The sequence below is a fragment of the Lycium barbarum genome, chromosome 1 (assembly GCF_019175385.1).
Source record: "Lycium barbarum isolate Lr01 chromosome 1, ASM1917538v2, whole genome shotgun sequence".
In the NCBI taxonomy this organism is placed as follows: domain Eukaryota; kingdom Viridiplantae; phylum Streptophyta; class Magnoliopsida; order Solanales; family Solanaceae; genus Lycium; species Lycium barbarum.
The window spans coordinates 141,625,563-141,653,526 of NC_083337.1; the positions used below are offsets into that span (position 1 = coordinate 141,625,563).

General features: G+C 35.7%; 3 protein-coding genes and 1 long non-coding RNA gene across 5 annotated transcripts; 1 reads left to right on the forward strand and 3 right to left on the reverse strand.

Annotated features, from left to right (window-relative positions):
• The first annotated feature begins 4,541 nt into the window (after positions 1-4,541).
• LOC132640746 (large ribosomal subunit protein eL43) lies at positions 4,542-7,100 on the forward strand. The gene is made up of 5 exons (XM_060357501.1): positions 4,542-4,699; positions 5,828-5,867; positions 6,440-6,528; positions 6,664-6,746; positions 6,822-7,100. The coding sequence occupies exons 1-5, from the start codon at positions 4,697-4,699 to the stop codon at positions 6,883-6,885; spliced, it is 279 nt and encodes a 92-aa protein (XP_060213484.1). The 5' UTR covers positions 4,542-4,696; the 3' UTR covers positions 6,886-7,100.
• A 1,763-nt stretch (positions 7,101-8,863) lies between these two features.
• On the reverse strand, positions 8,864-16,015 carry LOC132640734 (putative casein kinase II subunit beta-4). Of its 2 annotated transcripts, none has more exons than XM_060357488.1 (5): positions 15,517-16,015; positions 11,450-11,665; positions 10,369-10,463; positions 10,128-10,293; positions 8,864-9,181 (listed from the first exon to the last, which is right to left on the reverse strand). In XM_060357488.1, exons 1-5 carry the CDS (start codon positions 15,776-15,778, stop codon positions 9,051-9,053), a joined length of 870 nt encoding a protein of 289 aa, XP_060213471.1. In that variant the 5' UTR covers positions 15,779-16,015; the 3' UTR covers positions 8,864-9,050. The 2 variants fall into 2 exon arrangements, with proteins under 2 accessions (XP_060213471.1, XP_060213465.1); XM_060357482.1 differs by having other exon boundaries at positions 10,369-10,478.
• On the reverse strand, positions 12,987-15,510 carry LOC132640754 (uncharacterized). The gene is made up of 2 exons (XR_009582356.1): positions 15,146-15,510; positions 12,987-15,099 (listed from the first exon to the last, which is right to left on the reverse strand). It is a non-coding gene; the product is annotated as an uncharacterized LOC132640754 (long non-coding RNA).
• Positions 16,016-18,886: 2,871 nt separating the features above from the next.
• Positions 18,887-23,695, reverse strand: LOC132640758 (uncharacterized). The gene is made up of 3 exons (XM_060357517.1): positions 23,399-23,695; positions 20,925-21,487; positions 18,887-19,594 (listed from the first exon to the last, which is right to left on the reverse strand). Exons 1-3 carry the CDS (start codon positions 23,571-23,573, stop codon positions 19,343-19,345), a joined length of 990 nt encoding a protein of 329 aa, XP_060213500.1. The 5' UTR covers positions 23,574-23,695; the 3' UTR covers positions 18,887-19,342.
• Positions 23,696-27,964: the final 4,269 nt, after the last annotated feature.

Sequence of the window (27,964 nt, forward strand, 5' to 3'; positions counted from 1 at the left end):
TTTACCTTTATTACCTCCTTCTTGAAGAATAATGGGTTCCTCTATGGGCATTCTTTTCCCTGATTGTTTGACATTGTCTAAGGGTTCTCCCGCTGTTCTAAAAATTCTTCTTCTAGGTACATTTTCTGTGTTCGTGTCTACAGTGTATTGTTCTCCTATTGTTCTTTGAAACGGGCTAGAACTAGACGCGCTAGATTCCATTAATTCTTTTTAACTTATTATCGAGTCTATCTCTATTTCGTCATCACTATATTGCATATCTTCTAATATTTTATCAAATTCGTCTGATTTCTTTTGGTATATATGTTCTACTCTATATCCCCAATTATCAGTTCGAGCTTCACATAATTTAAAGTGACTTATGGTCTCTTCTATTGTTAATTCGCCTAACTTACATCCTTTACATCTAAAAAGCATATTTTTGTTTTCTTTTTGAAGTCTTTTTGCTTCTTCTATAGCTATGTCTACCACAAACTCATCTTGTATTAGTTCTATATTCATAAAAGTCGTTTCTGTAATTTCATTTTCATCTAAAGTACTTTCTTCTTCTATGTCTTTTTGTGGTGTATAATTATAATTAGTAAAACGTACAGATGTCTCTCCCTTAGAATTAGTGTACATTAGGTGAGATTCTGGCTGTAGAATCTTTTTCCTATTAAAATCTTCCAGATTCCATTCCATCCCTGCATATTCTTCGGGATTTATTTTTATGGGCTTTATTAGTCTGATTCCTCTATTTCCCTTTACTTCTACTACATCTTCTACCTTAATTTTAAATTTTGTATTACTATTATTAGTCATTTTTCCTAGAAATCCTACGCATATTAATAAATTATTACCGTCACACATCTCTTCATATCCCTTGGTCTGTATTTCTATTTTTATATGTTTTCCAAATTCTGCTAAATTCATAATAAAATCCAGGCTAATATAAAAGATTCCTCCATTATTTGTCATGTCTACTTCCGTTAGTCCTATTATTGATTTTTTCATGTTTTACCATCTATCATCGTAAATTACTATTAAAACTTTAGTTCCTAAGTTCTTTCTAGTTAATCCTTTTAATCCTACTACTATTAATCCCATATGCATTAAACTTCTTCCAGTATTTTTTATTTGTCTTACAGCTACTGGGTCTATTAAACTTATGGCGGTAATTTTAGTTCCTATGGCTGATATTTGTTCTTCTCTATAATGTTTATATAATTGGGTTGTACTTGAAAACTGTCCTATATTGTATAAAGTTTTTGGATTTAATAGTTTTAACTGGTTTTGTTGGAAAATTTGTATATCTCTGTCTACGTCTATTACTTCACTTAGTTGTTGATTGTTTTCTTTTGGTCTTTCTACTTAAAATTCTTGATAAGAAATTATTACCTATTCTATTATCTGAAAAATTCTTTCTTGTCTTTCTGATCCTCCTTCGTTTCTTGGTCTGGTTGAAAGAAGGTCCATTTGTGGTTTTCTAATTACTTTAACTTTTTCTTTTTGAGGTGTTATTTCTATCTTTTTTAATTGATCTATTAATTCTTCAACTTTTTTATTTTTAAACGTCTCTTTATTTAAATATATATATATATATATATTAATTGTTACTTATTCTCTTTTTATTCATTTAAGAAATACTCCTGCTAGGAAGCTTTTGAGTACAATGTACATAATTCTCTGTTTTGACAATGATCAAAAGAACAAAATCACTTGCTACAAAGTAGAAGTGTGTCATTGGGTCATGAAAACTTTTAAAGTTTATTTAAAGATATCGACATAAATCACTTGTTCAAAAGTAAATTTGTAGAAAGAATCTCTTCTTGTACAACTATTTGGTAAATGACTCTATTTTTATTTTCTTACAATTTATGAATCTTTTAGACCACAGTCTAAAAATTCTTTTTTAAATAAACTGAAAATCTTATGGAAAACGCTAGATGACGATCTAGTATTTTACTTGTAAGGTGAAAAAGTATATGAACAAACGATAGAACCTAATGATGTCCGAAAAAGGTAATTTGTAAGAGCTATATTTGTACAACATTTAGATATAGGAACAAATCTAAAATAGTACTCCCCCTTAGAAGGAGAGTTTTGCGTAAATTCCAAGAAAATGGGGGCAATTTGCACGATTGTCCTTTGTTTGGGGTGGTCTTTAATTTTCGTCCCTCAAATTGCTGGTCTTTAATTTTTGTCCTTCGCCTCAAATCGTTGGTCTTTATTTTTTGACCTCAAATTGCTAGTCTTTAAATTTTGTCTTTTGCCTTAAAGACCAGCAATTTGAGGGACAAAATTTAAAGAATTAAAGACCAGCAATTTGAGGGTTAAAATTTAAAGACCACCCCAAAAGAAATCCGCGCAAAAAGAATGAAGAAAATGCTTGGAGGCCCAAAACAATTAGGCTCAGCCTGAGCATCATCCAAATGGGCCTATCCCTATCTGATCCCCAATTTTCCAGCGACCAACTGATGAATCCAATTGGACTGTTCTTTAATTTTCGTCCTTCAATGGCTGGTTTTTAATTTTTTCCCTTCAACATTACGCATAAGTTCTTTAAGGGCACCGCATAAGTTCAATTTTAAAAGACAAAAATTAAAGAGCAGCACAAAACAGGACAAAAAAGTGCACATGACGAAGTAATTGAGTGGTTTGTACTTCAAATGGATTGGTCTTTAATTTTTTTTTAAAATTTTTTTTGCGCTGAATGGCCTTCAAAGGCACTTGGTCTTTAATTTTTATCCCTCAAATTGGTGGTCTTTAATTTTTGACTTTCGCTAAAATCCTCTCAGTTTTGGGTTCGAATGATAGCAACTAAGTTAAAAGTATAAGGAATTGAAAGTAGGAAGCAAGCAAAGATAAAAAGCTAGATACAAATATTGAAGAAATATTAGCAACAATTAAAATTAGAATCCTAATTACCTCTAATACATTCAATAAAAACACCTAAACTATTAGAATCCTCAAGAGGAAGGTTACCTCTTGCAAATCCTAGGGTAAAGTTCAAAGGCTACAATAAGCTCACAAATATTCATCAACATAATCTAGTCAAAATAAGTTAGGTAGTGAAGTATTTATACTAGGGCTAAATAATATATCACATATCCAAAATACCCTTTTAGTAGGCCTAAATATGTAATATGTCTTCCTCTAAGGTGTCCCCATCCTTCAAATCTTGATCTACCTTCTATTGTATGATATTGTAATATTTGGTAGGTATCTCCAAAGGGTTCTTCAAGGTATCTATCGTCATCAAGTGTCTTCTAATATCTTGAAGTTCCTTTGCTTGACTCCCCGTCAAGGGTCTTGAAGTAATAACGGTGTTGTCATTATCATCCTATAATAGATCTATTCATTCTTCTATTGGTATGTCTCCTTTTTTTTCTAGATTTTTTTTTTCCTTCAATTTTTTTTTTTTTTTGAATTTGATTTGGGAAAACAGTGATTATAAGAATAATCAGTATCCTAGATCTAATACTAAATGATAGTAACTAAGTTAAAAGTATAAGGAATTGAAAGTAGGAAGCAAGCAAATATAAAAAGCCAGACACAAATATTGAAGAAATATTAGCAACAATTAAAATTAGAATCCTAATTACCCCTAATACATTCAATAAAAGCACCTAAACTATTAGAACTCTCAAGAGGAAGGTTACCTCTCGCAAATCCTAGGGCAAAGTTCAAACGCAACAATAAGCTCACAAATATTCATCAATATAATCTAGTCAAAATACGTTAGGTAGTGAAGTATTTATATCAGGGCTAAATAATACATAAAATGTCCAAACTATCCTTAAGTATGCCTAAATATGTAATATGCATTCCTCCAAGGTGTCCCCATCCTTCAAATCTTGATCTACTTTCTATTGTATGATATTGTAATATTTGATAGGTATCTCCGAAGGGTTCTTCAAGGTATCTATCATCATCAAGTGTCTTCCAATATCTTGAAGTTCCTTTGCTTGACTCCTCGTGAAGGGTCTTGAAGTAATGACGGTGTTGTCGTTATCATCAAACCTCCGCTCAGTCAAAAATAAAAAATAAATTCACAAGGCATACTTTGGGTTTCAAACTCTACCTTAAGGCAAAAGAAAAAAATTACTTTGCTGAAATTTTACAAACCTTTGCCTTAAGGCCTAATTTTTGAGTAAAGTTTGCCTTAAGGCATAAGTTTGCCTTAAGGCATAAGTTGGGATCCAACTTATGCCTTGCGATTTTTTTTTTTTACTGAGTCTGAGTTTGAATCCTGGACCCAAGACCTCTGGGTGTTAACCGAACGACAAAAATTAAAGACCACCAATGTGAGGGATAAAAATTAAAGACCACCCCAAAAGAAGGTCAATCCGCGCAAAAAAATGATTCGGGATGGTCTTTAATTTTTGTCCCTCAAATTTGCTGGTCTTTAATTTTTACCTTTTAAAATGTCTAACGGGACATATATTCTTTAAGGGCACTGGCATAACTTGATGATATTATTATTCGTAACTCATGCCTCTCTCGATTTTGAAGGTTAAAAATCAATCCAGCCCATTTGAAGCACAGAATATTAAAGACCAGCACAAAACAGGGACAAAAGTGCAAATGACCCAAACTGATTACTTTTCTGAAGAGATATAAAATGGCGAACGAAAATTACAGTTAGGGTTTCTTCTGTCATCTTCTTTTGTCAACAGCTACTCCGTCACAAGTTTGAGGACCTCCATTAACAACTATGGTACGCTAATTTCTCTTTATTAAAAATGATTTAAAGTTTATGAATTCTGAACTTGACACCGAACCCATAACTGGTTTTAGTTACCGGGTTCAACTTTAATTATTGATACATATTGGATAGATTTTCTAATACAAATACAAGGGCTAAGCAGTTTATCCGAACGCGTACTTAATATTGTAGCTCCACCCCCGGTTGTATGCCCAGTGCTTTTATGCCTCACCCCTTTCGGTTGTTAGGTCTTCAATCAGTTTTTTTGCTTTCTAAAGAAGATCCGAAAACTAACTGTGTAGAGTTGGATGAGAAGAGTAATGGTTGACTTAGCTACTTTGGATATGCCATATTGGGGTATACAACAACAACAATATATCTAGTGTAATCCGATAAGTGGGGTGTGGGAAGGGTAGAGTGTACGCAGGCCTTACTCCTACCTTCTTGGCAGGTAGAGAGGTTGTTTCTGATTGACCTGCAGCTCAAGTAAAGCAGACACACAGCGATTAAATAAACATAAGCAGTAATAATAGCAGGATAGTATGAAAACTGAAGCAGGAGAGACAACGAGCAGTAATAAGAATAAGAAATACGAGAATAATAAAATAATAAAAAGATGAAAATAATACTAATCCTACAGGTAAAGAAAAGCAAACTCGTATCTGCGTACTCCTAGCCTTCTACCCTATTCCTTGACCTCCACGCCCTCCTATCTAGGGGTATGTAGTCTCTTAACATTTGTCTTTGAATTGGCTTTGTTGGAATTATATTTGAGTTATTATGCATTTTTTCAAGATTGAGAAAAGATGAATTACATAAGGGAAAATATAGAATTGAACCATGTATATATGAACAGTGTTGTATCAAAATAAAAAAAAAGTATACATGAACCAGGTGGAAGAATGTATTGAGACACTGCAAACAGTATCACGTGCATGACATAGATCCTTTTGCATTGTTGCCTTTTCTTCTCAAATGTTACATCCAAACCTGTTAGATTGCTTGGATTGGGAGGTCAAATATTACATGTTAGTCCAAGTTGAGCTAGTGTAGATAGCATTATGTTCATGTTTTTTCTCTAAGTAATCCATTTCAAAGCTATTCTATGTGAATTGTAAAGCTGATAACCTTTTGCTGCAGACTAAGAGGACGAAGAAGGCTGGAATAGTTGGCAAGTATGGTATGTACTAACTATGTACTATCGTTCCTTATATTACTTCATTTTTTCTGTATGACCATCTTGATCTTTATGAACACTCATGCACTTCTAAATGTAAGTTCACGTCAATGACAAGCGAGTGATTTTTTGATTGGGGGCCCCTAAAGCACATGTAGGATAAGCAGGTGCTTCAGGAGACGGTATAAAAGTGGATCCGGTCCAAGAAAGATAACTCTCAACAAAGAAAACGAAGCTAGAACTAATCAAGATCAATAGAAAGCTAGGAATCTATTGACAAAGTTCATGCCAGGGCGATCTCACAAGATAGGGCTATGCTTGACAGTTTATGTTACTGAGCCATTGGGGACATTTTGATTACTTTAAGAATCAGCGGTGCTTATATGAACTTGCTTTAGTCATAGATTCCCACTCTTATGGCTAAAATGATAGTGGGGAGTTTTATGAAAAGCTATATCTTCATATCTTCCTTTGATATAAGAGAATCTAGCATTTCTTTTGAAGTTGAACAAAAGTTATGTGCTTTTATTTGTTGACAGAGTTGTATTCCTGACTGATTTGCTGTCTATTTTCAGGTACCCGTTATGGTGCCAGTCTGCGAAAGCAGATTAAGAAGATGGAGGTTAGCCAGCATAGCAAGTATTTCTGTGAGTTTTGTGGGAAGGTATATGATTTTCTGGTTTAAGGATGTGATATTTGCTATACTTGTGCTGCATTTCTTCATTTCCATTCTATATTTGCAATTTATTTATATGTTTTGACATCGTGCTGGTTGCCTGATACATCTTATTATGTTCAGTATGCAGTGAAGAGAAAGGCAGTAGGGATATGGGGCTGCAAAGATTGTGGCAAAGTCAAAGCAGGCGGTGCTTATACATTGAAGTAATTACTCTTACAATGTGTCCTTATTTTGCCTTTCGTTTGATTGTGAACTAATTCTACTTTCCTTTGCAATAGTACTGCAAGTGCTGTCACAGTTAGGAGCACAATCCGAAGACTGAGGGAGCAAACTGAGAGTTGAGCACGTGTTAGTTTTCATGGCAACTGTTGGGTCTCAAGATCAGAGTTCTTTTTCCTCTTTGTGGACATTTTGATGGTTGTGAACGACCTCAAGTTGTCATTGGTCTACTGTATAGAGAAACCTAGTTTAACTCGAGATGATTTCTGCAATTGTTGCACTCAAGTTTATAGCCGGATGCCTTAAATATGGTTTATCTTATTTTGCTGTTTTTGTTGCGTTGCACCGGTCAACTTCAAATCTGATTTACCAATATAAGTTTCTAGAGTGGTAAAGACGAAACTAATCTCATCATCTATCCATTTTAAGGAAAGATTTAACATCTTCAGAATCCACTCCCAATTTTAAAAGGTCTCCCAATTTCAAAAGGTCGGCATTCAACACGATCTATAGACAATATCAAAAGTTGGACCAATGTTACCCAGTGCTCTGACAATGATAACTTCAAGATGCATATATCTAAAGAGAACTCCATGAGAATATAATAAGACTTAATACTCTGAATTTGTCTCTTTTTCATTTTGACATTGTTCTTATTGAATTCCTGAACTCGTTCTCAAGTGTGTCTATCAAACACAATCTGACCTACATAGTGTTCTATCTTCAATGTAGCAATATGCTAATATATATTCTAATTTAATTATGCCATTTTTAGCTAAGATTAACAACAATTGAGAGGGAAAAAAGAGTAAGCTCTTAATTAAGCTGACAGTGAAATAGTAGAACCAGCAAAAACTGACTCATTCATGACCTAAAGAATAGCTTATAACACATCTAAAATATTAACTTTACTTTCATTATCACAATTTATTTTTTTGCTTCTAATAATAATCAGATCTAGAAGGTTTGATAGACACACTTGAGGACGAGTTCAGGGGTTCAATAGGAACAACACTTAATTGAGGTGCCAAAATGAAAAAAAGGGACAAGTTTAGGGGGCTGCATATGCATTAAGCCATATAATAATGTGTTATTTTTATACTTCATTGGACTTGGTTCACACAAATACAATAATCAGGAGTCAGCGTCGCCCACATATTGAATGTTTTTTCTGGACTCACTGGTTTGAGAGCAAAAGCTTTTATGGTTTAAACCTGAACTATTTAGTGTGCTCAAACGACGTATCAAAGTAAAGTTACTTAATATTGCTGACTTGCTAGATCCCTTATAAACTAAGTCTAAACAATTTACGTCCAATTTTATGATATGTTGCTGACAAATCCTTAGCCTGGTGAACGACAGGAAGCCGAGCAAGAGACCTTCAATTCCCACTTATCTAAGGACTCTCTACTAGTGCGCGCTATAAGAATTTGCAACTATCCAAGCTTAATATTTTTTTTATAAATGACATTTGAAATATATCCATTCAAGCTTTGACCAACAGTGATCTGTTTTCCCTACCAGACATAGAGCATTTGAATCTTTTAATGCAGCGTTCTGCCCTCTAAACTCAACTTTCGGCAACTCAAGGTACTAGAAAAGCAAGGAAGTTTTATAGCTGAAATCTTTTCGACTTTTAATGATTGACAAATCTGTTTTGAGCTTTCACGCTCGGTGGTTAATGAATCTATCCCTCTTTCTCCACTTAAAATACCAAAGTCCCACAAGGCTGAAATATGACTTAATCTCAGCCACAAAGCGAAAAGGTTAACTATTTATCAACACAAGATCCTTCACCCTGCAAAATTATGTATTGGCAGAAGTCAAAGGGGAAACTAAAGAACAGGCTTTTATAGACACACATCATGTATTCAAGAGGGCACAGTGACAGTAAGGGCAACAGATATCTGAAGGATACTCCTAACAAAAATGCACATGATCAATTGTGAAACCCCAGGACGGAAAAGTCAACTGTACATACCATGTACGAATGTCAAATGCAAGTTATGATGCTTGGATGTTACTGACATAAAACTCAGGCAACAAAAGATTTTGTAACGAAGACTTGTGAGGTTTCCACAGGCCAAAAAAAGGCATGAACTGTCGCATGGAAAGTATCTTCATACATAAAAGTAGCTCAAATTAATTTGTTATCACACAGCATCTTCAAAAGCCTGTATGAGAATAAAACCTATAACAGAACCTTACAATTCTAGATGTGCTATTAGAAGTATTACCTCTCCTAGCACATTAATAAGGAGAACATCACCAGTAGGTAACTACCAGGATCACGGCTTGTGGACCTTGAAACCAAACACTCTGGGAACATAGCTCTGAGAAATCTTCTGTGGCTTGAGGTGTCCATAAGTCATCAAGAACAAGTGCGGAAATGTGGTTCCAAAGTAAGCTCCATCAATGTCTTTGGCACAATAAAGGAAATGCAAAAGCGAAATAGGTATAGATGCAAAAATGGAAGGAGAATCTAAAATATCATCCCCGTCTTGCCTGGGGGAAAATGTCTATATGTGTCGATAGATACAACAGCGTTTACAGATTGACCCCTCTTCAAATCTATCCACCCATCCACTTTGACGTTTTTTTTAAAAAAACGAAAGCGGGGGTTTTTTTTTTGTGTGTGTGTGTGGGTGTGGGGTTGGGGGGGCGGGGGGCTGTGGAAGAACGGTTCCAACAAAGACACTGCTTACTCTGGGATTTTCCAGTACAGAAGATGCTGCTAACATCTACTATGCCTCACCCCAAACAAGTTCGGTTAACCATATGAATCTTCACTGATAGTGCAACTCCATTAAGCGCATACCCGGACAATATAACACAAGCAAAAAAATATAGTTGTTCTCTACATCTCTGACATGACTAAGACTCCATAAAAGCTAACATGACCAAAAGTGCTGCTAACTCTTGAGGTAAATTTAACATCCCAATTTTCCCGGAACACTTGCATCCTCTAAAACTTTCACTACGAGATGAAAGCTGCAACCTCAATTCAACATAGGGAGATACAAGACATTGTTCTACTGGACCCACCTTCCGAACCTTAAAGAAAAAGACAGGCATCTTATTTCTTTTTTGAATTTGTAATTAGTAAATGACAGGCATACCAAGAAAAAGGAACTAGATGCAGGAAAAATGAGGGAAGGATGAAGGAATACGCCAATCATTTAATCTTCTTGTGGTAGGTGAGACGTACAAGTCCTACCTCATTCACGGTGTCTCACTTCTTTTATCTCAGAGGTCAAGTTCCTAGTTCTACACATTTCAGATGAACGCGAAAAGGCAAGATGAGGTAATGCAGACAGTATGTTGCTGGTTGAATTAGAAATAACAAATATGAACAAAAAGGATACTCTCATGATATCTTGACCGAGGTGTATACACATCTTCACATCGAGGACAGTATATATTCACCCTGCTTTGTCGAGGAATGTCCGACTGACCAGCGGGGAGGCATGGTTGTCCACAGCAGTAAACTCTTGGACATCTCCCAAACTCAGCATTCTTGTACTTCTCCAACTGAAAATACGAGATACCTTTCAATTATTATAGTTATGACCGCATATAATTTTCAATGATACAAAAAATTCTTACCATAGCAGCGAGTCCCTTTGTTGTCAATATGTAGCGGGCATGTATCAGACCATAAAGCATCTCTGCTGCTGATTCAACTAGTTCATTCTGTTCTTCTGTAAACATATCACCTACACATTTCAGGCATTCTCATCGATCATAGGACCTTTGAGAAACTACCACAAGATAACAGGCAAAGGACCTTTTAAATCCTATCGGTGTAAACCTGACTTTTATTATGGCATGGAGAAATACTTCTCAGATCAAGTTAAGAACACCTCTCTAAATTACTACAATCTTATATAGAGAAAAATCTTCAAAATTACGATAGTTGTAAATAAAAGGCCAAAGGTCTCCTGTAAGATACATTAAATACCAATCACAAAGTCCCACCCTAAACAGAGCTTCATATCCAAAATAAGATGTTTACTGTCAATAAATTGGAAACAGATCCAATGCTAATACTGCTTCTTCGACTGGTAGGTTAGTTTTCATTTGGCAAATTTATCACAAGATCACAAAATTATAATGGAAGCTAACCCAGAAAAACCAGTCTTCATTTTCAGTACATCATGCTCGGGAGCTATTTTAATTTGAACAGTCACCAAGGCGACCTCTACTTGCTAGATAATTTATAAAAAATCCCCTTCCTCTCTGGTGTCCTTAAAAACTCCCAAGTATAAGATATGATATCTTCAAACTAGCAAAGCATATGAGCCCATGCTAGTACAGCAAGAATAATACACATGGGAAACTAATAGAACAATCATCCTATGAGTGCAGATTATAATGTACGCTTGTAAGACAGATTATTAAGACATTCCACCTGAGAGAGTAATAAATATCAGCACATTATTATTAGATCCATAATGCAAAACAAATCGCTATAAATGCCAAACCAGTTTTAATATGGTCCGTCTAATTTTTCATTAACCACAAATGCTATTGACTTATTTGACTAAGAGAACAGAGAGGAACAGATCAGGCCAATCTCAGTTATTGGGCAATCATGACAGCAATAGAAGCCTTAAGAGTGAGTGAGACGTGCAATCACAGCGTATAACAGAAAGAACTGCTCACAATATGGAAAGACAAAACTCACCATGAGAAGATTCGACGTCTAGAATCAGATCAAGTGCGTAATCATAATACGGTACAAGGCTGCTTAGACCGCAAAGGTTAAAGTCATCTTGGATGTAGTCATCATCAACTTCACAGAAGAACTCATTTCCACGTAGACCACAGTACCATGAGATCCATGAAGTGTCTTCTCCATCAGAACCACTAATATCTGACGCCTCACTGTCCGTTTCAGATTCTGTTGCAAATGGGAAACACAAGCAGAAACTTCAACAAGAAGATTTAGCTTCATAATTGGAGAAATCAATTGTAACTGCTTCACAAAGCTCATAATTACAATTTATAAGTTACGAATCCCCATTTCCTAATAGCTTATGCATTACAATTAATTATCCAACAGCAAGATTATAACCTGATTATCTGAATAACTAACATTTATGGATGTCCAATTTAAACGTCTCGGCTAGAGAGTTCCACATTTGCTATGTAACATAACATTTTTGCCTTGAAAACAGCATTATCAAAACTTGACCAAAATACAGATGATTCATTCCGCCGAGCCCAACTAATATGGATTAAAACCTACTTGATAGATTGCCTGGTCAAAACAAACCAATTACAACAACAACAACAACAACCATACCTAGTGTAATCTCACAAAGTGGGGTCTGGGGAGGGTAGAGTGTACGCAAACCTTACCCCTACCTCGTGAAGGTAGAGAGGTTGTTTCCGAAAAACCTCAGCTCAAGTGCTGCAAATCAAAGTAGCTATGAAAATGGAAAGGCGGCAGGTGAAGAAAACAAGGCAACTAATAAGGAAACAAGCCAATTAAAAGTTTTCACATTATCCCACGTTTCTTTATCGTATTATAACCAATTTTAAATACTAAAAAAGGATTAGTTTTGATTTAAAGAGTTCTCGCATGAGAAACAAGCTATCCAAGATATTATAATTGTGTTAAATTATAGGGAAAATGGTGAAATTTACCCCTCTACTTCCAAAAATAGTTTGCATTTAATCTCCGTTATACTTTTCGAACAAATTTGCTCTCGCTGTTAGCCTTTTGTTCAAATATACCCCTTGCCCCAACGGAGCCAAGGGTATGGAAAAGTATAGGGGTAAATTTGGCTCTCTTCTGGAAGTACAGGGATAAATTTTCTCTCTTAGGTATAATTTGGCCCTCTTCACATAAAATTCTTGAGATGACTTACTTTAGCTACCTTTCAAATTAGTTAGCTTCAACTCTAGATAACATAATCTAAATTAAATATTGATCGAACATTATGGATCGAAGTGATAGCCAAATCTAAGATAACAATATCTAAGAGAGCAACTTTTGTCCCTGTACTTACAGAACAGGACCAAATTTACCCCTATACTTTGTCTGTACATTTGGCTCCGTTAGGGCTAGGGTATATTTGAACAAAAGGCTAACGGCGAGGACAAATTTGTTCGAAAATGTAAATTAATTTTGAAAGTAGAGGGGTAAATTTGACCATTTTCCCTAAATCTTATCATTTTCGTTATTATCATTGTTCTTTTGTCTTTTTAGCCGAGAGCATGTAAAGGAAGGGGAAGGATGAGAATTGACAACTCCGAGTAAACAAAGCAAAAGCCCATCTGGCCGATCTAAAGCTGGATGAGAAGGCAAACCAACCCTCCAAAGCAGCAAACCTTGCACCTTTTAGGTCACATGGTCCAAGTACTTACTAGCGAGCTCTCAATATCTTTCTAGATGTGTTGTACTTTTGAGATGTATTTCTCAATTTAGTATATGTTGTACCCATTAAAACTTAGAAATAATATCTTTGCATCTGGAGTAGTTTGACTAGTGGAAATTGGGAAGACGACAGTTTTTTTTCTATTTTGATGAAGCATTAATATCTTTCATTGTTGGCATCAAGAAGATGCAGAAATTCACAAAATGGTAGAAAGCAAAAAACTTTGTTAGCGTTGTTACATCAAAAAAGTATGCTAGTGTCAGGGAGCTAACCAAGTTCAAAAAGATATCTGGGGAATCTACAGGGGAAGTGTCATTTCTACATCGAAACATAGGAGACGAGGTTTTCTTGACATCCCTTTTTCTCTTTAAATTTAAAAAAGCGAACAAGTCTAGTTGAGCATATAGTCGGCCAAGAAATAAGCCCCATCAGCTAGCTAATTGAAGCAACAAATGCACAAATGTGATCCTCTCCAATGTTCAACAACAACATACCCAGTGAATCCCACAACGTGGGGTCTGGGGAGGGTAGAGTGTATGCAAACCTTACCCCCACCTTAGGTAGGGAGGCTGTTTCTGGAAGACCCTTGGCTCAAGAAAAAGCATAAGAAAGGTCAGATACGGGCAAACAAATCAAAGCAATTATGAAAATGAAAACAATGAAAGTAAATAAGCCATTATAAACCAACAGATACTCGTAGAAATCAAGAGACAAGGAACTATAGAGCAACATAACTACTCGTAAGAAAGGATAAACGCAACTACCTACTAGCCTTCTACCCTAATATGAGTCCTCCATACCCTCCTATCTAAGGTCATGTCCTCGGTAAGCAGGAAATGCGCCATATCCTGTCTAATCACTTCCCCCCAATACTTCTTCGGCCTACCTCTACCTCTTCTGAAACCGTCGCTGGCCAACCTCTCGCACCTCCGCACTGGGGCATTTGCATCTCTCCGCATCACATGCCCAAACCATCTCATCCTCTCCAATGTTCATTTAATCAATATCTCACAAGTGGATAGGTAATTTTTTTTTTTTTTTTTTTGAAACTGGTAACTGTAAAGTGGATAGGTAATATTGCAATGATACCATCCTTTTGTTCCCAGTAAACGCTTCTACCAATTAATTCGAAAAAAGCTTATGCTATTGCAAGAACTCTCTCCTTTCTGTTTTCTAGTCATTCCGAGAGTCCAGACCTTAAAAAGATTAAGGGGACGTGTTTGCCCTAAAGCTATAACAATAACAAGACTAGACTTGAATCAACATGCAGCCACATGAAGCTTTAATACGCCACGTTCATCTTCAATACCTAAATGCAGAAAAAGTTTAACACTTGTAAACTCCTGAACTTCAAATCAAGCCTTGAAATGTAATTCTGATCATAATTACTCCTTGAATTGTAATTCTGATCATAATTACTCTTCCTATTTGATCTCCATGACCATCAAAGTAACTTTCAAATTAACCAGCCAAAAATCAACCTCTAAAAGTTAAAAACTTTAAATAGCTAGAACAAACAAGCATCACACATGAAAAAAAAAAAGGCAACAACCAACATAATATACAAATACAATTTATCAACACGTATTACGTATCCTTTGTTGCAACTAATGTGATGATGTTTCCCTTCCATTTGGGGACGCCTATTACTCCATTTCTACACAACTTTCAGAACTCAAATTCCTTAAACTATCCAAATGATAAAACCTTGACGTGATATACTCCCTATTGAACTATTCAACCATCACTTTGACATTTTCTTCCATTATCACTTAAGAATAAATTCTTCCACTATCACCAATACTATTTGCATACATACATGTGTGTGCGTATGAGTAAAGTTAACATTTTAAACTCCGTTCTAGTCATTTACCATTACAGCACGAACATAAATGTTGGTTGACCAAAATTGCCCCAAAACATTGAACGACTTTTATACCCTTACTAATTACTAATCATATTTCTATCGAACAATGAACTACCTCCCTTACTAGTACTACTAACTTTACTAATTACTAATCATATTTCTATCGAACAATGAACTACCCCCCTTACAATTACTACAAACATTACTAATTACCAATCCTATTTCTATTGAACTACCTAAGAGAACGTCTATTACTACTAACGTTACTAACTAATCCTCCAGTGAAAAATTACAACTTAATTATTTGTTTTGAAATGTATATTGATTCAAAACACTTATCTTTCATCAATGTTATTACATTAATTGCGTCTATATATAGCAACTCTTTGTTTTATACAAGTGTTCAATATAATTGAGATGGTATTATCATGCAACGCACGTTCGCAGAAACTAATGGAAAATAATAATGAGTGTATGCAAATAAATATAGATATGATATACCATCAGAGCACTTATTATTATTATTATTATTATCAGGTGGAGGAGGAGCAGCAGTGTTTCCCTTGGATTTGTTGGAGGATAAGGCATTAAATCGGTGATCCTTATTAGTAGCAGTAGTAGTGGATGTAGAAGGAGAAGAGCGCTCCAAATGCTTATCCAAAGCTTCATTTATTAATCTCTTCCTTTCACCACCACCACGTGTAGGTCCCGCCATCTCCGTCTTCGATCCAACTCCAGCTCCAACCCTTCTTTCTTTGTACATATCTTCTTTCTCCTCACCTTTTACCCTACCGCTTCGATGTAACACAAATTTAGGGTTTTTGGTGGGGGATTTTGAAGGGAGATTAGACGGTTATCCCATTTTTTTGAGAGAGAAAAAAGAGGGAATTGGTGGTGGCCGGAGAAGGTGAATAATTAAGACCGGCGGGAAGAGCTCAGGCGATATTTTCGGGATGGCTAATCCCTAGTGTATTGTCCGCTTGGACAATTTATCTTGCTGTGCTTGTATATACGTGGTTTTTTGTCACTGCTTACTTCACTAGGGACTCTGCTCTAGTTTTTTTTTTTTTTTTTGATGTCAATTTGGTCAAATTGTACAAACTCGGTTTTAGTTTATTTGTTCGGTTTTGACTTGGTACGGAGGTTAAGAAAATAAATAGACTTTTGAACCTTATGATTTTAAATTAAAAGATATGGATGATGTATCAACATGTCATTTAATCTTGTGGTATTAAACATGCGTTTGATTGGAGGGTTTGCAGATGAAATATGAAATAGTTGAGTCAGCAAATGCTTCCAGCATTTGACTTGAATTATCTGAGGATCTGATAATTCACAATATATTTCTTAGCTGCATACTCTCTCCCCTTTGTGTTAGAAAAGCTAACATATATCCTCACCTTATTGGAGGATCCATCTATGTGCATCGTGGTAGATCCATTAATCATATACCACACATCAAAAGTGATAAGATGGAAATATCTAGGTCCTGACCCTGAACCAATTATGAGGGGAGAATCTATCATAATTTATTGGTCTGTAGCATACAAGTGTTGTTGTATGCAATATATCATATCTCGGACCAACATCTGAAGCTCTGTTCTCATAAGCAATGATTTAGCTATATTATGGAGGTATCCAATGCCAAACCAGCTTAGATATAAACCAGCATTTTCAATATGAATTGTCTTGATTACATATGCTGAATATTGTGCTTCCATCTCAATTGTTTTGAGCAAAAACTTCACAAATGTCAAACTGCCAGTTGACAATAGACGTACACGTCAACTTATCATGAGAACAAGCAACATAAAAGAAATTTTGAAGAATCTTCTAGTTCTTCAATATATTTTGAATATTGAATTAGCACTTCATATTTAAATCAAGACGTCCAAAATGGTCATGTCAACTGATAAGATTATTTGTACTAGTAAACTTCAAGTTTATCATAACATGTGCTATTTGTCTTAGTAAAATTCTGGTTTACTATTGCATGGGATTTATGTCATAAACTTCTGGTTTATTGTGACATGTGATCTCAGCATGCTAGGGTAAGTTCCACAAGTATTTATTATCAGTAGTAACTTGAAGATATTCAATCTTCCAATCATTTGTAGTCTCAATACGATAACCAATTTTATTACTAGTAAACTTCAGGTTTACTATAATTTGTGTTCCGATCGTAACGATCACGATTTAGGACGAATGATGCTATCATATATAACCTCTTCGAGAGACTTTGATTTATTTACCATAATCAGATATTATTTTGACATTGCTGGTATCATGATATAGATAAACAATTAGCTCCTATGGAGCCCTTGATCATTAGTTTCTAGTATCAAATATTTTCTAGATACTTCTGGTATCACGAAAGAAAATTTGGTTAGACACTATTGGTGTCATGAAAGAAAACAATAATCAAATGAAAATTTAAAGACAATTTTAAACTATAAATTACGAAAAGTAAACGTTAAGATCCAAACTTCAGTGTTTCAAATATTAACCGTTAACATCTGAGTATTTGTACTAAAGCAGCAACCGCATAGTAATCACATCATTCAGGAAGAGATACATTAATGTTTATTTCCTTCAAGGAATCAATAACAACTAACCATAATGTATCAATGTGGTTGTAGTAGAAAGCATTATACTCTGCTTTCTTTTGCCTTAGAATGATAGTGTAATAAAATTATTCGAGATGTTCTAAGCACGACAGTTACGTGTTGCAATGGGCTAATTTTACACCACAAAAATGATATGTATATCCCTTGTTATTTTATTTCTCCGGGAGTGGTATTTCTTCATTCACTTCAAGGAATGAAACTTCATAATTCAGATGTGCTTGAAATACGACGTTCATCAATAGCTCGTTATTTTGTTCAAGCACAAGAAGACACTACTTCAGAATAATTATCAGCTATTTACTGATTATTTCTGCTTTAGGAGTAAAGTTTTACTACTTCGGGAGTAAAATTTAAAGGTTTACTACTTCGAGAGTAAATTTTATAGTCTTACTACTTCAGGAGTAAATTTCTAAGTCTTAATATTTCAGGAGTAAATTTAAGCTTCTACCACTTCGGAGTAAATTTAAAGTTCTGCTAATTTGGGAGTAATAACTCTTTTTTTTTGTTGGATGTCAATTTGGTCAAATTGTACTAACTCGGTTTTAGTTTATTTGTTTGGTTTGACTTGGTACGGAGGTTAAAAAAATAAATAGATTTTTGAATCTTATGATTTTAAAATTAAAGATATGGATAATGTATCAAAAGATCATTATCTTGTGGTCTTAAAAATGTCCTTGATTGAAGGGTGTAAACGTCGAAAATTAGGATAGAGAGTTAGTAAATAGTCGGACATATATCTTTCCTTACTCAGAGTATTAATATTATTTCTTATTTTTCATTATTTTTAGAATTTTTATACTACATGTTTGTTTAGCATCGGTTCTTGCTGTTGTTTCCGCTTCCTTTTGCCGTTCTTTGAGGCGAAGGTCCGTCGGAAACAAACTCTCTATCTTATTAAGGTAGTGGTAAGGTCTGCAAATACTCTACCCTCCCTAGACCCCACTTGTGGGATTAAACTGGTCTGTTGTTATTGGCGCCTTCAACATGTCAGGTGGAAAGTTGAAATTGTTAAAATTGCCAAAAAAGAAAAGACTTTATAAAAACGACTAAAAAGAAAAGTAACAACTAGAAACAAAGAAAGTAATATCTTATTCAGATTAACGCATCCTGCCAAAAGGCAATTGTAAGATGAGGCATAATTGTTCAAATCTTTGTATGGGATTGGAGTTGCAACCACTCGTTTATGTCCCAAATGCCAAATGGTTCACAAAATCATAGTTATCGTACAAAAACCAATAGCAATATAAATCCAAACTAGGAAGCTTCTCAAAATCCCCTAATGTTTCTTCCTTATCAATTGACATAAAGTTTATGCCATTAAAGTAGTTCTGAATTCAGCGACTTGAGCGTGTTGTCACACTTATTTGGACAAGAATCTCTGTCCTCGTACAGTGACTAGGTTAGCATTTCAGCATCTTTCAGTCTATCCACGTCTACCACTTGATCACATCTAAAGATTATTCTACAGCTGCTGGAATTGTAATAGTATGAATTTACAAGCTAATACCATATATTAAGCTTAACACAAGAAGATGGATAGGTTAAAAAACCAAAACCTAGCCATCGACAACCATAGAGAAACTGCCTTCAAGCCACGTTAGACCTAAGCATATGTGCATACAAGGCTAACATATACGTGATAGGAACTTGTCCAGATGTGTGTAGTTTCAAAAGCAAAAAAGATAACTCAGTATTTCAGCTCAGTCATCATCAAAGTACTTCTCTTCAGCATCATAATTTGCTTCTTTCATCCAGTGATCATCCAAGGTCTCATCCTCATCAATTTTTGAGTAATCCAGACTATCTTCTCCTAATAAAAACTTTTCCTGCATGATGTAAGCGAACTGGTCCAATCGTTCTTGCATCTCCTCTGATGACAAAGTTTCCATCACAGCAGGTCTTCTCGTTTCTGATGGTGTGTCATTAGAAGCATCGAGGTTGTTTGTATGAACCTTCAAATTGATAGCAAAAGAAATGGATCATTTTCTGATAAGCAATAGAAGTACACTAAAGAAAGATAATGGTCCATGATTTGAGAACAAATGTTGTGAGAGTACTATTGACATGCAACAAAACCTAGATATAACTCCATCTTGAGCTTCTATAAAGCTTCACTAAAACTGGAACGTGTCAATAAACACGACAATAACGGTCTGTGATTTCAGAACGAATACACAACAACTCTAGACACAAGTCCAACTTGAGCTTCTAAAAAGCTTCAGAATAAACTGAATGTGCCAACATACAAGATAACACTTGAAAAACTTCGTCTCCAGGTATAGGAAGGCAAAAGTACGCACATAGAAAGGAGAGGGAAGAAGCTAGCATAAATCCTTGAAAAAAGATAACAATGCAAGCATCTCCTGGCATTCCTTTGGCCCCCCAGGTTGGGCAATCCGCTAATGAAGCAAGAGATGGACTTAATTCACTGAAGGAAGACTGAATAAGAAGGTAAGTAGGAACTCTAATGGGCTTAAGCAAAAGCACCAAATACTAGAAACTAAAATGCACTCTTACAAACTGAAGACATCTCAGGAGAAGCCCGTGGAACTTAGAAGGTTTCCACCATAAATAAGTTCTTGAAATTTTCAACTGAAGAGCCCTAAAAATTCATACCATTAAGTTAGACTGTTGCCAATAGAACATTCAGAACCCACACCCCCCCCCCCCCCCCCCCACACACACACACACACCAAACACATAGAGACCGATTGACACAATTTAAGGGGCACCCTCGTAGGACTTTCCAACAGCCAATTAAGAAGCAGTTATAGCTCTCTAGAATTGGTTAACATGTTACGGAAAAACCTCGCGAAGGTAAGTGGGTCAGAAGTTACAAAGACTTAGGCTTCAGGTACGCTCCCCAAATCCATGAGCTAAAACCTTCTACAGTTTAGGCAAACTACTAACAGAACAACTCTTTATGCTGTAACCTCCACACATAAGTACCTCCAACAGTTATCCAATTCCTACTCAACCATATTTGATAAAACATAACCAATTTATTTCTTTCAATTGGCAATCGTCAATGTATAAGGTTACTCTTGAATTAGCCTTTTTCAGGGTTACATGATTGTCGACATCTTAAAATGGAACGTATACACTGAACAACCAAACCACTCATTCCCTTGTGGCATAAATACAATATAATAACAAGACACAAGACAATTACGAATATCTACTGGAAATAACCTGCAAGTTAGCATGTAACTAGAAATAACCAGAAGTCACGACAAATATTTTGGTATACTATCTACACAGAGATAAAGGTACAGCAATCACCTCTAGTCTATTAACTGAGATGTCCCTTTCACCTTTGTCTTGCTCCTCCTCCTCCTCATCTTCTTCTTCTTCCTCCTCTGTTTCTTCTTCTTCTTCTTCTTCTTCTTCTTCTTCTTCTTCAGCCTCTTCCTCCACATTTTCAAGTTCCTGATTGTCAAACCCTACCCAATCACTTTGAGCTACACCTCGTCTCTGCTGCTCATCCCTAATTTTTTTAACAAGCGTTGCCTCTTCTGCCCGCCTCATTAGTGTCTCAGACCATCGTTCCCCCGGTCTCGCCATGCTCCTCCCGCTTGGATCTTGGAACTTCCCGACATACTCATGGTGCAAGTATGGCTCTCGTTCCCTCATTGCGTCCTCTGAAAAGTACTGTCCATCACTTATTAATTTGTCCAGATATGCTCGCCGTCTGTTCTTAATCTTAACTGACCTGGACTTTAGATCTTCTTGTGTTGGGCTAATAACACTTCGCAGACGATTCAGATGCCAATTGATTTCATAATCATTTTTCAAAGTTCCAAATTCATTAAGCTCGTCTGATGTTAACTGCGACCCATAACGTTCTGAGATTCCAAGAATCAACAAAGTGAGATTTAGAAACAGAGATTAATGATGTTTATAATGTTCTTTTTTTTTTTTTTTTTTTGGTAAAGTAATAAAATTTTATTAGTAGAGCATCAAGAAGATGCAAGGTTACAGATGGGTAAGAAGCTGGCAGACTTGGCAAAAACCTGTAGAACAATCTAAAGATATCCCATCTCTACTGAACTAGAGAAAAGGAGCTAACAAAATCTAGCAAGTTACCCACATTGTTTACAGGGGCAAAAAAATGCCAACTGAAAAGACTAACTAAACACCTAGACTTTAGAGAGCAAATAGGAATTGAGATTCCTTCAAAGCATCTGCTGTTTCTCTCCTTCCATAGGGTCCTCTTTATTTAGAAACATGATGTATAACATCTTTCAGTGAAAAAGTTCCAAGTGCAGCACAACAGCTGTCTGTCTTTTAGTGAGGTCAACATCCCACAAGAACATGGTGAATCAAATATAAGCACATTTACTGGAACATAAGAATTTTTAGCTGAGTCCTCAAATATACAAATGAGTGAGAAAATCTGGAGCAATGCCAGTCGACATAAACTTACCAAAAAATATGAGTTTGGAGCACAATAACCTACGTTTTCCCCTATCTTATTAAGATTTATGTTTGACTTCCCTCTAGTTTGCTAAATTTTTTCTCTCTCAAAACTCGCTTTCAACATTTGAACAAATATCAGTGCTGAATTAAAGGCTCACTTGAGGAGCTTAAGCCCTGAAAGTAACTGAAGCTCGTGTTGGGCGCTTCACCTCACTTAGGTCGAACTCACACCAAGTCAATAAGGCAAGTGCCTCATGGGCCATGGTCTTTTTTCTACGAAGACAGGAGTAGATAATTAAAACAAAACCTTAAATGATTTTTTAAATGATTAAGGAATTAGCAATTTAGTATTAGAAAACAAGCGAGTTAACCACATTAATACATATAAATGGGAAATTTAAAATGGTTTTGTACTTACTTAATTGAGATGGTTTTTCCCTCATATATTTAGCTTCACTATAAGTTTCAATCTTTTTCCTAAATATAAATCGTTTATGCTTATAATCAACTTTTCTTGCAGTACACAAAACTTCATTTTTCTTCGTTGGTGTCTTTCATTGCTAAAGCTTATATATCAATAACGCTTTACACCTAAAGTCCCAGCAGATTTAGTTGCTTTTTGCCTTGGACAATTCTACATTACCGTAGAAGCCTAATGCGAAAAACTAAAAATTCTTCAAAGAAAGCATACTTCACCAAAAAAGCTCTCTATTTATAGAAGCGGGACTGCATTTACACCCTAGTGGATATATCCTATTCACTTCAAACTTGCAAGTATCCATAGAGAGAGCTTGAAATTAAGGCCTTTATATAGATTATATGGAAGGAAAAAGTGTTCCACTATAATCTATGAACTAAAAGCCACTAATAGCATGTTTGGCCAAGTTCTAGAAAGTCAAAAGTGCTTTTTAAACCGAAAAAAAAAGAGAGGGTAGGGGAAGGGATTACAAAGTGGGAACCAAACCCTTATCAGCGGGTGAAAGTTCAGCTAGCCAACCAACCGAGCTACCAAGAAAGTCAAAAGTGCTTATTTTAGAGAATTGAGATGTCAGTAAGTGCTGTTTTTTCCAGAAGCTAAAAAAAAATAAATAGGATTTTTTCCAAAAACACTTTCGGAACCTTAGTCAATCACAAATTCCTGCTCTAAAACACGTTTTCCAAATTGTTACTCTTAAGATGTACTTTTTGGGAAAGCGGTTCTGAGAGATTTCTGGCTAGGCGACTAGGTTAAAGTTAACGGGCATACTATCAGCCACAGAGGAGAAAAAACATGATTAACTACATATATGGCTTGCAAAAAATGCATATTAAAAGTGTATATAGACATTGAAGGGTACCTAAAAAGAGGGGCACGTCACGAGAGAGAAGGTCGAGAATAAGTGATTTCCGTTGGGATGCAGTGGAGGCAGATGATTGCTGAGCGCGTGGGAAATAGAGGTTATCAAGAACTGAAAGCCTCTCTGATATTTTCTCCATGGATTCCTTACTCAAAGCCGATTTCTCCAGTTTCATATTTACACAGCCCTAAATTTTGATTCTCACAAGCGAGCAGTGTAACGTCCTCCGTAATAGACTTTTGTTTGTTGTTTCTGATGAGTCGGTTAGTTCAGACTTCAGACATCACCTTTACAATTTTGCCCTTGTATCACATTCAGCTCATACCAAAGAGGCATCAGTCGGGTTCATTCATTTCAATTTTTTTTCTTCTCGTGACATGAAACCGCTATTCTTCGGGTGTGCACAGATCACTGAGTAAATTCAGTTCTTATATAATAGCTCGCAAATCACACAGGAGAAGTAACCCGCACTAAGCAAGCCCTGTGCGACGAGCTCGACCCAGAAGACAAATCTCCTGTAGTAAGCAGGGGGTTTCGAACCTGAGACCTACATTATGAAAACTCCGTGCTCAACCAACTGAGCCACCCCTGCGGGTCATTCATTTCAATTTTTTGGATTTTCAGTTTTTAAATACTCCTTTTACTTTAATTTATTTATAGGATTTTTTTAATATAAAACAAGAGAAGGTGGTACATGACATACTTTGTAGGATTTTTTTTTTTTGGGTAATTACTGTGAATATTTATCATTGATAATATAAAAGAATAAAAAATTAAAGGGTACCTAGTTTCAAAACCACTATGAAATCCATGCCCCAAACAAACTAATTACTCAGTAAGTGCTGCAGATAACCTCTACAACTATGTATCTTTTTGGACATTTTCAATGTACTAATTTCTTTCTACAACTTCCTTCTTTATCTGTGTTACTACTAACTGGCTATTTACAATTACTCCTCTAAACAGTCTCCACTTCCTAGCTCTCCAAGTATGGTAGATCATGACACTCCAAATAACTGCAAGTACTTCCTTCTTAAACTAAGGCCAGTGCTTCCCTTTAATTCTGCCCAGCACCATCTTCACTTCTCCTGGCTGCACTTATAATCTACTAACAATTCATAAAGCATACCTTACTAATGAAACCAAGGACAATGAGCAAACAAGTGTTGTGAATTTTCTAAAGCCTAAGAAGTACACAAACAGTATTGCCCGTTATCAACAGGAATTTGCGTTCTCAACAATCATTCTGTCAGTAGTCTTTTTTGAGCTGCTAGCCATATGATGATTTTGTGCTTAGGTTTTAGGTTGTAAGTTCAAGAATGGCAATATAACTCACCCTCGGCCGCTACCCTTCGAGTGCGCACAGGGTAAACCCAGCTCCTGTGCAATAGCTCGCAAACCACACAGGAGAGATAACCCGCATTAAGCAAGCGTAACGAGCTCGACCCAGAAGGCAAATCCCCTGCTATCGTAGGCGGGGGGTTTCGAACCTGAAACTTTCATTATGAAAGCCCCATGCTCATCCAACTGGGCCACCCTTGCGGGTTAGAATGGCAGTATAACTCTTTGTGATAGAATACTGTTGTCCTCCACTGGTGAGGGAGTATCTTCCATGATCATACAAACCTTCATTTCTTGATCCTTCAGTTCATTGAGTTTTTTCCAATACCTACTGTAACGGTTCGCGTTTACACAGGTGCATAAAAGCTACTACGAACTTGTTGGTACTCTTTTGGACTTGTTTTGAAAAAGAGTCGCCACCTAATTTTTAGAAAATTAGAAAAACCGGGTTGAAGGGTTTATTCAAATATTGTGAAAAATCCTTCGTAATCCAAAGTTCTAGGTAAGGGTTCTGATGATCCCCTAGGGAAGGTGTTAGGCACCTTAGTACTAAGGATCCGTACTAAACGGTTGACCTTCGAGCTCCAATGTGTGATTATTTGCATGAACCGCTTATTAAGTGTTTAATTTTCTGCATTTTTAAAACATTGTCATTTGTTGCATATCATTTGATTTTGAAAAGAATTTGAATATATCGCCCTTATACACGGGTACTTTAGGTTCGGATAATATCCGATAAGAAATATCTCCTTTTACGTATAAGGATTGTATATTTAATTTATAAGGAGAGAACCTAAAATATTTTGATTTTTTTCATAATGTATACATAAGTGAATATATCATCTTTGTTCATGCTTAATCCACACTTGGTCTCGGGTCCAACCATATGATACGTTAGAACATCCTACCTAAAATCTTTTATTCTCATTTGAACAAGTTTTAATTTGAAAAAAATGGTTCATTTTTTTTTATTTTTTTATTATAAGCCATATTGATATACAAGACTGATTCTGGTGCTTGGGCTTCGAAGCCCAAAATCATAACTTGCCCAATTTGGTCTTTAAAACAGGGAAAAACGTTGTCAGTTCTGGGCTTGGCCCAAAAAATTCATCTTTGTACTTTTCTCTGAAAATTTGTGTTGAGGTCCAAATCTGAAAATGGCTTTTTGTTTTTGGGTGAAGCCCAAATTTTTTTATCTTCCTGTTACACCTCGGAAAATTTTCTGTTCATGCACAGTGAATAGACTGACGAAGGGTACGACGTATGCGATGTTTTGATGAGTAAGAAATAACATTTGATGATTCTAAATGAGATTTCAAAGACATTCGAAGTAAGAGAAGAAAGTTGCCAAGAGAAGGTAAGACATACGAGATGTATCGGAAAGGATTTATGAATAACGAATTAACGATGGCTTAATGATGCTTTAGAGAAGAGTTATAACGTCCCCTAGATTGTTAATGAAGTGATAAACAAGTGTCAAGAAGGTTCTATAAGGATTGGAGATCAAACGAGTCGACGAAAATGATTTTCGGAAAACTGTGGATTGTACGGTCCATTATACGGACCGTACAAAAGATACGGACCGTAGGTATGGCCGTATATTTAGCCAAGATGGGAAGTGTTCACTGGAACCATTATACGGTCACATATACGGACCGTATAAATTGTACGGACCGTATGTGTGTCCGTATAAATGGGTCGGGACTGATTTTGTGTATTAAAAAGGGGATCCAAGTTCATTTCATTTCATTTTCCCTTCACACCCCTTCTCTCTAAAACATCTTTCTACACTTCTCCAACAAGAATTCAAGGGGTATTTGTGATCAATTACATCAAACAAAGTGAATCAAATGTAAGAAACTCATTAAAGTTCATCCAAGACAAGGAATCCAAGGGAAGGTGAAACTAGGGTTTTGCTCAAGTGAAGTGTTTGCACTCAAGGTTCATTCCTACACCATCTAAGGTAAGTTTTATGGTATTTAGATGATGTTTAAGGTATTTGAAAGTTGAAACACTTGGATTGTAAAAGGATATGTAAAATGGGTCATGAAAGAGTGAATAGTGTCATTTTGAGTGATAACTTGAATTGAGTCATGATTATTGATGTGTTGTAATATGGTTATGCTATAAATGATATTGAGAACACGGGATAAGCATTATATGCAAGAAAACGTACTAGTATACTATGACCAAGATTATGGAGGAATTGAAGTGGAATTGTGAGACGAGGGTAATGTAGATGAATGAAGATTGTTGGTTATGATATTGTGAATGTTATTATGAATGTTTGGGAGTTGATATACAATATGGGAAAGGTTGTATAAACAAAGGAAATGCTGCCCAATTTTCTCCAGCTTTAGTAAGCACGTTCATGTAATCGATTAGCTAATGTGAATGCGAATTCTCTTGAAGGTAGAAACGTGAGCATTGAAGGAGAACAACCAAGCGATGGAAATTGTTAAACGAAAGAGGTATGTAAGGCTAGTCCTTTCTTTCTAAAGCATGAATCATATGGTATGAATCCTTCTATCTCTCTATGATTTTCCTACATATTGGGAACTATGAATCTACGAGTATAAAGAACTTTATATGAGACAAAGAAAAGAGATACATTACGAATACGATGATACCGATGATGAGTCTCAGTCTAAGGCTTCTAAGGCCTATAATATTATGGTTCTACAAGGCTAATGATCCATATTACGATCCATTGATGTTGTTCATTGACTACACTCACCTTATATGCTAATTCCTTCAAGGCGAGGCATAATGCTTATGAATGCTCCATAATGGAATCGTGGGCTCTCGACCTTATGTCACCCCGATATTGTTATAGATTGTCAATAAGCTCTAATACATGTTCTATGACCAATGTTCCGAAAAGTTACGAGTCTATGTTCATAGAAAATTTGATATGAGATAAAGTTAAGAGATATGCTATAGATACGATGATGGTAATGATGAGCCTAAGTTAGAGATTATAAAGTCTATTATGAGATATTATTACGAAGTTCATGCTACGAATACGATGCGATTTTCATAGATTGTCTTTAAATCCAAATGTATGCTCTATGAAAAGTTATGATAAGTTTATGGGATATATGTGATGATAATAATGACGATGTTGATAGTGATGATGATAATGATGACGATGATAATAGTGATGACACTGAAGATATTTATGGGCTTTTATGCATATATGTACCTATGTATGACTATTATGAA